The following is a 10,693-nucleotide window of genomic DNA, read 5'->3' on the forward strand; positions in this document are numbered from 1 at the left end:
AACATGCTAGAGTTCTTGAAGCGCCTCAAATACAATGAAGATATACTACTTCCTTACAACTTCCAGTGAGTCACACTGTCTTGTACTACAAATTCTCTGTTTTTGCCTACTAGGCAGCTACATGTTTTTGCTTACATATACCCGCTTAATTAAGACATGCAAACGTGTGTGCATACAGATTTCACTGGGTCTTGTGTATCATTAAAGTTGACGCCGGAACAGTTGAAATACTGGACTCACTACTCAACGTTAAAGCTGACTATAACATCTTGTTTGGGATAGTCAACATGTAATTTCAATCATTATTAACTATATATCTCGGCCTATTTAGTTCGTCATTTCATGATATGAACTATTTAATAACCCCTTTATTCATTTTCTTTGTCAGCGGGCAGGGCTTGGGCAAGGTTCATCAGCGTCACGGATGGCGAATGGAAAAAAAAGCTTCAATGGTTTCAACCCAAGGTAAGTAATTAAGTAGTACTAGCTAGCTGCCATCTCTTAAATTATCATGCTTGATTAATTATTATCTGATCAAATTCCATTCTCGTAAAGGCCCTGAAGCAGGCGCAGGGGACTGATCTGTGTACATTCTGCGTTTGCGAGAACATTCGCATGATGGCGTCCGAAAGGAGCAGATCTCAAAGACAGAAATGGGTACGCTTGTCAGAACACTATTCACAATTTTTACACCATTATCGATATCTAGTCACACAACTAATACACATGCATATTGATCTCCTTCTTAACAGTTCAGAGAGGTGCGGGAGAAGCTCCTAGAAACGGAGCGCGTAGAAGCACTTCAAGAGGAAATAGCGGGATTTTTGCTCGACCAGGTCATAAATCCGAAGGGAGAATACTATTACCAGCTACCGCCCCATGAAAACCACTTCCAATTATCATCGTGCTCCGAGGGCACCAATTAGGCTAATGCCACTGGCTCCGAAGGCAACATGCATATGTAGGAGAAATTGTATAAGCTAGCTATACATTTGTGTATGCGTGAATTAATTAATATGGTGGTTTGTGAGACATTGATGATATATATATATATATATATGCATGATTGGTTCTAGTAGAAATTATATATACGTGTACAATGTGTAGTATCGTAAAATACCAGCAAACGAAAAAGAATTAAAATGGAAACACAAAATTAAATGAAAAAGAAATCATAAAACTAAAAAAAACCCAAACCTTATAGTACCGGTTGGTATTACCAACCGGTACTAAAGGACTCCAGCCCCCCGGAGCTGGCTCGTGCCACGTGGTTGCCCTTTACCACCGGTTCGTGCTGAACCGGTACTAAAGGAGGGAGGGGGTTTTAGTGCCCACACTTTAGTGCCGGTTATGGAACCGGCACTAAAGGGATTTACGAACCAGTGCTATTGCCCGGTTCTGCACTAGTGATAGTAAGGGCAAAGCCAAAGTAGACTGGCCTACTTTGGCTTTGCCTTTACTATCATGATTGAGCCGTGGTCTTGGGGCAGAAACCACGTCGCTCGGTGCCGAATGAACTCGACATTGGGACTTGCCCAACATATTAGTCTTGTCCGGTTGGTACGCGAAGTTGTGCTAGGCCGTAGCACACTCACTCGACACATATGTCGAAGTAGCACAAGTATATGTCATGCATATGTCGAAGTAGCACAAGTAGACCACAGATTGTACCACGTAGGCCCACGTCAACACAAGATTCTAGCAGGATTTATGAGAAGTGGTGCACCAGGCCATCGGCAATGTTAACTAAGAAAGATTTATGGAAGCTAGATTTATGGAAGCTAGATTTAATTAAACTCCAAAGCAGATGCAAATGCATCCAGGCTCTAGCACAGACTTGAAATAAGTGAGATCCTGTGTCGAGGCATTGACATATCTACTTTCAAGACAACTAATACATGCAACCGCATGCACATCGATCATCACGTTCGTGTTGGGCTGGCGGGGCTGTTAGAAAACACCAAAAATTACTCATCCTTAAGATTTCACATCAGTTTGGGCCGGCTGATTTCGGATGTTTAGTCCCACCTCACCACATGAGTAGCTAGTCGACCGGCTTAAATAGCCGGGTCATGCACAAGCGATAAGCTTAACTATGAATCTTCTTTGCTTAACACAAAGAAGATTCATGGTCATATGGTATGTCCTTCACGGACGGAACATTGATGTTTGCATGGGTTTTGTTGAATCACAATGTGTCAAAAAAATTCGATGAACAAAATAAAAATTTCTATCAATTGAGCAGCTTGCCGCCATGAGTTCAGGATAAATGCTTCGTGTCGCTGCAGGTGGGACCGCAATAAACCAGGGGTGGGGTGCCCGGCCGCGTCCAGGCGCCCTCATATCATCTCTACATTTGGTACCGATATGAGCTATGCCAATCAGTCCGGTCGTATAGGGACGAAGTAAGGGGTTCGGTTGGGTCAATTTTTTGTGACCGGGCTAATGTTGCGGACGTTTAGGAAGGGAATAGGGGTCCGGCCGAAGATGCTCTGAGAACAAATTGACGCATATACCGAAATTGTAACAACAATCAAATCACCACGTCCACAAGCTGATCATTCTCGCATGGCTACCAATTTTACACTTCACTGAAGAATGTTTTAATATACTCGATGGGACGTCTCCCCAAGTCCTTATCAACTATTCAGCTACGTAGCTGTGTGCCATGCACGTCCATGCATGCCATCAGAAAAAAAAAGGTATAGTAGTAATCTGCACGCAGACGCCCCCGTGGACCAAACGATGGGTCAGCCGAAGATGTAGACGAGGATGCACACCACGGCCAGGATCAGGCAGGCCACAAGCTGCACCAAAAGCAAAAGAGCAAATCAACCAAATTAGTCTATCCTCCTATATATATCGGCATCATACATATAGACATTAGGTTGCAATTTGCAAACTACGTAGATGACCCCGCGTACCGTGCAGTTGTAGAGTCCGCCGTCGGCGTCGGAGTCGGAGCAGTCCGGCTTCGGCCTGTGCTCGAGGAGAGGGGCCCCGACCGTCGTCGGAAGGTAAGTGTACGGGACGGGGAACCCTGGCAGCGCCGGCGGCTGCTGGCTGTCGTGGTGGTGATGGTGATGATGACCGTGGTGATGGTGGTGGCCGCCGTGATGGTGATGGCCGCCGCCATGATGATGGTGATGGCCGTGCGTCATCGCCGGAGATCGATATTGCCGATGTCGATCGGCGGCCTGGTGGGTACGCTGGCGCGTTATTTGTTCGTACGGTTGATTGCTTTGGCCCGTGCCTCCATCGCCTTGGTTTATTATATGTTTTGGATCCGTGTAAGACCATGTGTACGAATCGGTCACAAGTTGGACCCAAGTGTAGGTATGTTCATCTAGCGTCGTAATAGGGCTGGACTTCAAAAAATTGATTCAGTCGGACTCGTGTGTATCCTGGACACCTATAGCCATGACCGTGAGAGGTTGTTCGGCGAGGGCGCTGCCGATGGTAACTTCCGGTCATATATCTTCTTTACTACCGACGGTAACTAGTTGGAAGTCTCTGTGTTACCATGAAACAATACGTCAACAATATTGTGAAGATATTCACCAGTGACTGGTATTATCTCTGTTAGCATGTAATAATGAATTACTCCCTCCGTTCCGAAATAATTGTCGCTGGGGGCATCTTTCCGACCAGGTGAAATAGTGTGAAATTACAATACTACCCCCGATTTGATCCATCGGGAGGCGTCTTCCTCCGTCGCTCCTCCCCTCCGCCAGGCTTCTTCGCCGTCGCTGCTCCCTTTCGCCGGGCTCCTCCGTCGTCCGCATCTCCGGCGTCCTTCCCCGCCGCGGTCCGCAGCTCCCTCGCCGGCCGGCCGCCCTTCCCCGCCATGGTCCGCAACTCCCTCATAGGCTGCCCTTCCGCGCCAAGATCCGCAGCTCCCTCGCCGACCGCCCTTCCCGCCGGCTGCCTGCTCCGCGACAACTTCGGATCCTTCGTTGTTGGCCACAGATCCTTCGCCGGCCGCCTCCCCCCACTCCAATCAAGAGCTCAAGGTCAGCCGCTGCGCTGTCCACTTCTGCTGATCCTCTCGTCTCTGCTCCTCTCCACTCCAATCAAGAGAATCTGCAATTGATCCAAAAAACAGGTCAATTGATGTCAATTTGATTAACTAAATCATCCAAAAACCAGAATGATAAGTCCATATGGTACTGTTGATCCCAAGACCGGAATGACAAGTTCAGATGTTCCTCAGTTGAGGAGTTTGATTAACTAAGTCATCCAAAAACCAGAATGATAAGGCCCCATGCTACTGTTGATCCCAATTTCGATGCATATCAATTGATGTTTGAGTTCTCCAAATGAACAGGAGTACTCCTCAATTTTGATATGAAATCACCATGATACCGTAGGTCCTTAAGCCCTCCTGTCAAACAAAATAATGTACTGATCTTGAAATACTCCTGTCAAACAAAATAATGTACTCCTCTGACAGGAAGATGACTTGGCGATTAGTCGGCGACTAATCAGCGACTCAAAACCAGGGTAAGTAGTGCTGCCACTCCTAATTAACTGAAGAAGATCTTGAGCCTTTTAAACTACAGCAGCAGCAGTATACAAATAAGCAATCATTTTTATGCTCTGCTCATCATCTCCGGACAGAAAATTACTCATCGAACTAAATACTCAACTTGGTACAGGCAACTTAATTTACTTGAATTCAGGGTACAAAATAATCACAGGAGTCTTGCTTCAAAATGCGCAGGCAGGATTCTATGTTCGCCACATCAAATAATCATAACTCTAAATCACAGTCAAATAATGTATGTGTATCAAACCAAAGAGGAAGTTCTCTTCCAAACAGAATCATTGGTGCTAACACCAATATAATCTGGAAAACACACATAAAGCTAAATGACAAAAACACCACAATCTTCTGAAATTGAGGGATGTATTTGCTTTCGAAGTGTTCAGACTCTGCCCATACTCAGTAATCTGAAAACTGTACCAAGAGACAAAACAACAACATCTTCTGAAGTTGAACGTACCTGCTCATCTTTGAGCACGCCCCTGTAAACACAGCCGAAGCCGCCCTTGCCTATGAGGTTCTTGTCGCTGAACATGCCGGTGGCCTCCTCCATCTCGTTGAGGGTGAACACCATGGAGCAGTTGCGCTTCTTCGGCGCGGGCAGCGGCAGCGGCTCCTTCACCTGCCACAGCTCGGCCGTCTTGTACACCCCTGCAGAAGAAAAAATCAGATAACCAAATTCTCATGGCATACTTTTTGCTTTTGGAAATTTTCATGGCATACTTTGAAGAATGTTGCACTGAAGAAACAGATGATCATACAGTGACAAATCACTTTGCCAACAACAAAGTGGGAATGAAATAGAGGGTTGCACTCACAAGGATTCAACTGGTCAAGTGATTTGCTTCTCCTCTCACTCCAACCACAACCCAATCTTCAGTCATCTCACTGGTGTTGCAGGTTTAGTGTGATGACAGTGCTCGACCGTCTCCGTTATTGACTTGCTGATGATCTTGATTGCTTGGACCGGCAAGGCTGCTGGCAGTATACCAACCGGGACCTAAACCGGAGCATAATCAAGAGTAAGCATGTCCAATTAGGCACGGTAAAGAGAATGAGAGACACAGTAACACAGCAAAACGAAATTTAGTAAACAAAAACACTAGACATAGTCCATCAATGTGTATTTCTGAAACTGAAATAAAATAGTGAAATGTCATCTGGACAACACATTTATTTTCTCGGCTTGATTGTATTCGTAGCAGGAGTATCAACATTCAGTTGCAGGCTTTTTTAGTTGGTCTTGGTCATAACATCTGAGGCTAGATATCCTACAGGTTTTAATACAGTGGTCAACAGATAAACATAGCTGGGCATCCATTTTACTCCTACATGTTGGAATACATGTTGGAATACAAAAAGGAAACCAAACATTTTACTCATTGGTTAATTCATTGTACTCATGCCTGTAATTGTACTCTTGCAAACATTTTACTCCATGCTACTCTGCTCACCTCAGCATGCTTGGTTAAGTACTCCTTCAGCAAACTGTCCATCAGCAAACTGTCTTTTGTACACCTCAGCATGCCGTCCCTTTTCGATCAAATTATCTACAGAAACATTGTACATTCAGTTTTCAGCTGGAACATGAAGCAAAACAGATCAAGAAAATGCAAGATTACTTGTCTTAAATGTACTCTAAATCTTGCAACCACTACTCCAAAATAGTACTGGAAAACTACTGCAACCAAAACAGTACTGAATCTTATTTGTCCTTCTTGCACTGAATACCACCAAATTTGATATACTGGAAACTACTGCAACCAAAACAATACTATACTCCATTTTACTCCAAAATTAAGCTACTGCATTACTGAGGCTTCATGTGCAAAAAAATAACAGTAGCTACTACTGCTTTCAGTAGCACAAGAACTACTGCAAGTACTGCAACCCCAAAGCAGATACCATTTCATAAAGAAGAAAATCAGGAAGAGGAACTTTGCTTCTAGCAAGTCTGGTGGATGGTCTGTACAAGTACAGATATACTGCTGGCATTACTGCATTTCAAAAGAGATGACTCCCCATCCAGAATTACAAAGAAGTAATGGAGGAAATAAGGGAAGCTGTCTAAACTCTATTGGATCAAGAACTACTGCAAGTACTCCTGGATCAAGAACTACTGAATCCGTCTACTGCAAGTACTACTGGATCAAGAACTACTCCAAGTACCATGCGTGGAGAATGCAAGTACTCAGCGTGGAGAGGAGAGAGGCCGTACCATGCGTCGATGTGTGAGGACAACGACGCGATGTGCACGACGGCGACGTGGAGGCTCCGACGCCGTTCCGCTGCTCCGCCGTCGCTCTAGGTCCGCTTGGGCGCCAGTCCACATTCATGCCCCCTAGCCCGTATCCAACTCTGGCGCCGCTACACATCCATGCCTCCGTCGCAGAGAAGCTCGTCGAAGACGCAAAAAGAATCAATATTTTTTACTGGTGTGAGTGAAGGCGGGGTGGTGGGAAGAAAGGGGCGGTGGAAGAGGCCGACGACGGGAAGAGGAAGAGGCCGGCGACGAGGAGAGGAGGGAGGCGGCGACGAGGAAAGGGAGTGGCCGGCCACGGAGAGGAGAGGCCGGTGAGGGAGAGGCGACGAGGGAAGGGGATAAGGTGGCTGGCGAGGGAGAGCGAGCAAGCGAGCGGTGCGAGCGAGCGAGCGGATAAGGTGGAAGGGTAAATCTGGAAAGTGGAAAAGATTCATAGTGTTGCGGAATTTATACTGGGATTGCCCAGCGACAATTATTTCGGAACGGAGGGAGTAGTAATGATAAAGTAAGAGAGGTATACCCTAAGGGTGTGGATAGACTGAATGTGTAAGGACATCCCGAGAGCCGGACCTATTTGTGCCCAAATAGCATGATCATAATGGCCGTAACAATGGCGATGATCGGAGTAGGTGTGTAAAAGCAAATAATTTTCCCCTGGATTCCATTGTGGTGCAAAAGTCCACCTCGGGACGAAAGGGCAATAACCAAATAGGATCAAACGCCGAGAGCCGCATGATCTCGTTCCTTCCCCCCGTGACATTTTCTTCTCTCGTCTCGTGCGATCGCCTGTCGCACCGCCATGCATGACCGGGACGACCGGCCTCAAAGCAGCGCCAGCTTGCTCACCGGTTGGCGCCCTTGCCGCCGTCGTCTCCTGTGTTTCTCGCCGGCTCCTCTCATGCGGTAGCGTGAGCCAGCGGTTGCAGATCCAGTGGAGACAGTCGCAGCTCCGGTGACAAGGGCCGCCGGTCCCAATGTAGAAGATGAATCGAGGAAGAATAACTGATTGTATTGATCCTCGAGGTAACACATATAGGCCCTATTCGTTTCAAAGGGTTTTCACAAGAATAACTGATGGTTTAGTAGCAACACACGCAAAGGGATGGCCCGGCCCAGTGCCGAAGCAGAGGAACACCAGGCTGCCCTCCGGCTGTGCGTCCAGCCACGCCAGGCACTCCCCGCCGCGCTTCACACCCACCTCCGCCGACTTTATCAGCGGCCCGATGCAGTGCACCGGCGGCGTTGGCAGGCCGGGCGGCGTGCATAGCCCCGCGGCGATGGCCTCGACGACGCGCGGCTCGAGGGACCGGAACGTGTGGAAGATGATGCCCTGCGAGCGGCTTCAGTCGGTCGTGGAGAGGCACATTGTACATGAGTCCGACGCAAACTCTGTACATATAGTTGGAATTCAGTAGATTGTACTTGTGTAGACCGACTCATATTGCAAGCAAAGTCACCATGAGACAAACAAAATCCCAACACCAGGATACGACCGATCGAGCTCACACGTACGTACCGGCGAGTCGGCGAGAGAGAGAGCCAGTCCGCCGAACGTACGTACTTCCCATCTACCTCCAAGCTAGCGCCGACCGATGACGCACAACCATCATGTCCATGTCTCTATGCCGGCTGCATATTCGGACAGCCACCATCACGTCTCGACGCCGGCAACATCGCCGGCCATGACGCACAGCCATCATCACAGCGGCGGCCACCACCACCACCATCATCAACAACACGGCGGCGGCCACCACCACCACCACCCTCATCACCACGCGCAGCAGCCCACGGCGGTGCTGGGGTTCCCGGTGCCGTACGCGTACCCGGCCCCCGCCCTGGCCTCGACGACGGCAGTGGCACCGCTCCAGCCCATGCGGGACAACTCCGACCGCGCCGACACCGTCGGGGAACGTATTTGCACGGTTAGTCAAATTAATTTCGATAACATTGGGATAATTAATAACTGATCAAATTAATTAACGTATTTGCTCTTGATGCTTGTGGTACAGTGTGTGGTCGGCCTCTTCGCAGTGGGCTATATCGCCCTCATCATCTTTGCACTCGTGAGCAGCTGGAAATATCTTTGAGGACATGGACATGCATGGAGCCAGCATATTACTACTTATACTCGGGAGGAGACGTCCTACAAGTACATATAGTACATTGTACTGCTACCAGTATACTAGCTAGTTTAATTTGAATAGAGTAAATTAACTTGGTTAAAATCCGTAATCCGGACGTGTTTTGCCATCCAATGCAGTCCCGCATCCATCTGCAGACCAGTCCATATACTCCCTCCGTCCGGAAATACTTGTCATCAAACTAGATAAAAGGAGATGTATCTAGATGTATTTTAGTTCTAGATACATCTCTTTTTATCCATTTTGATGACAAGTATTTTCGGACGGAGGGAGTATCTTTTTTCCTGCGAACCGGAAGCAAACAAGGGGAGGGGGGTTGCGGGCGTTCGGACCACTGCCACACATGCATTCAACACCCTTGGCCCACCCAAATTCCTTTCTCTCGTCTTCGTCGTTTGCCACCCGAAATGATTGCCCCGCATTCATGCCGCTCTACAGTGCCAGTTCCGCATTGATGTCAGCTCAGAGCGGACGTGACCTCTCACTGGTGCTGGCATTGAAGCGGATCACCGGCCGAAATTTCCGCCCGCACTATGTCCCCGGTGTCCCTGCCCGTGCAATGCCGAAGATGCGTTACTGGACGGGATGGATATCTACCGCATTCAAATGGGCTGCATGTATGTCTGTCCGCCGCCATTAAATACTCACACCAGCCGAGAAAGAAACTCTGGTGCCCGCACTGACACACCCAGCCGCTTGGTCTTACCGACATCCGCTATTTAAACGAGGCCACTCCCGCCACAAACCGTGCCACAACTGTTGGGCGTCATCACGATCATGGCAGCGTGGGCTCGATCTTTTTGGAACGACTTAATAAGTACGCAAGACATAAACACACTTGTCGAAGACGAGAGAATCGACAATGGCATGTATGTAAGGAAATTAATGCCCTACTGGAGATCTTAACTTGAGAGTCGTCCGTTCATCCCCAACAAGGTTGAGTCGTAAGATTTTCTTTGCAATAAGGTTGACGAACTATTTCGCAAAAGAAAAAGGGTTGACAACCAAACAGTCTTTTTCGTTGCCAGATCACATTGGGCACCAACAAACTTGGCAAACAAATCAGGAACAAAATTTTCTATAGGCTATAACGTCTTACACAAAATTTTCTCGTAGGCGGGAGCCCTAGTTGTCTGCATGTTGTGTTTGTCTGTCCTAGCACTTTTGGTTTCGCGGCCCCCTGCGGGCTGTTTCGCTCACACGAGTTGGATACGCGTGTTCGCCCGGCTCGGCGTCAGGCATTTGCTGCTGGGCTGTTCGGTCCGCAACATCAACAGCCGGTTGTTGTTCTGTGATAGCTGGGAGCTGAGTTATAGTGCAAGCGCATGCCATGGCGGATAATATCAAGGCAGACCAACCGACCACCATCCATGTTGCCCTGTTTCCCTCGCATATGTGCTGCCCGGATGGCGTGTTGGCCTCGCCATTTGTGTGCCGCGTCGTCCAGTGGAGAGACGCTCACCTGTGTTTTCGACAACCAGCTGCTCGTTTACCCTGGTCTGTACACACGAGAGGGCCAATTTGCGTGGAGCAGCTGCTCCATGGCGGCTTGTGGGATCACGTTTGTTGATTGGGCCGTTTGTTGCGCTTTACCTCGCGGGGATCACGTCGCTTCCGATGCAGTGTTCCAGATCAGGCCCGAAAACCTAGTACCGCGTTCATGAGTCCGATGCGAACTCTAGAATTATTCGACACAACAAACTAGAATGCGCAAACACAGAGATGTACCAATCAAAACGCTAA

General features: G+C 48.1%; 2 protein-coding genes and 1 long non-coding RNA gene across 3 annotated transcripts; 1 reads left to right on the plus strand and 2 right to left on the minus strand.

Annotated features, from left to right (window-relative positions):
- Positions 1 to 2,547: 2,547 nt before the first annotated feature.
- LOC123156025 (uncharacterized histidine-rich protein DDB_G0274557) lies at positions 2,548 to 3,205 on the minus strand. The gene is made up of 2 exons (XM_044574190.1): positions 2,925 to 3,205; positions 2,548 to 2,807 (listed from the first exon to the last, which is right to left on the minus strand). Exons 1-2 carry the CDS (start codon positions 3,159 to 3,161, stop codon positions 2,751 to 2,753), a joined length of 294 nt encoding a protein of 97 aa, XP_044430125.1. The 5' UTR covers positions 3,162 to 3,205; the 3' UTR covers positions 2,548 to 2,750.
- A 1,817-nt stretch (positions 3,206 to 5,022) lies between these two features.
- LOC123160387 (uncharacterized) lies at positions 5,023 to 6,096 on the minus strand. The gene is made up of 3 exons (XR_006480149.1): positions 6,001 to 6,096; positions 5,365 to 5,546; positions 5,023 to 5,197 (listed from the first exon to the last, which is right to left on the minus strand). It is a non-coding gene; the product is annotated as an uncharacterized lncRNA (long non-coding RNA).
- Positions 6,097 to 8,331: 2,235 nt separating this feature from the next.
- LOC123155663 (forkhead box protein B2-like) lies at positions 8,332 to 9,009 on the plus strand. The gene is made up of 2 exons (XM_044573816.1): positions 8,332 to 8,731; positions 8,819 to 9,009. Exons 1-2 carry the CDS (start codon positions 8,402 to 8,404, stop codon positions 8,894 to 8,896), a joined length of 408 nt encoding a protein of 135 aa, XP_044429751.1. The 5' UTR covers positions 8,332 to 8,401; the 3' UTR covers positions 8,897 to 9,009.
- The last annotated feature ends 1,684 nt before the right edge of the window (positions 9,010 to 10,693 follow it).

This window comes from Triticum aestivum, chromosome 7B, assembly GCF_018294505.1.
Source record: "Triticum aestivum cultivar Chinese Spring chromosome 7B, IWGSC CS RefSeq v2.1, whole genome shotgun sequence".
In the NCBI taxonomy this organism is placed as follows: domain Eukaryota; kingdom Viridiplantae; phylum Streptophyta; class Magnoliopsida; order Poales; family Poaceae; genus Triticum; species Triticum aestivum.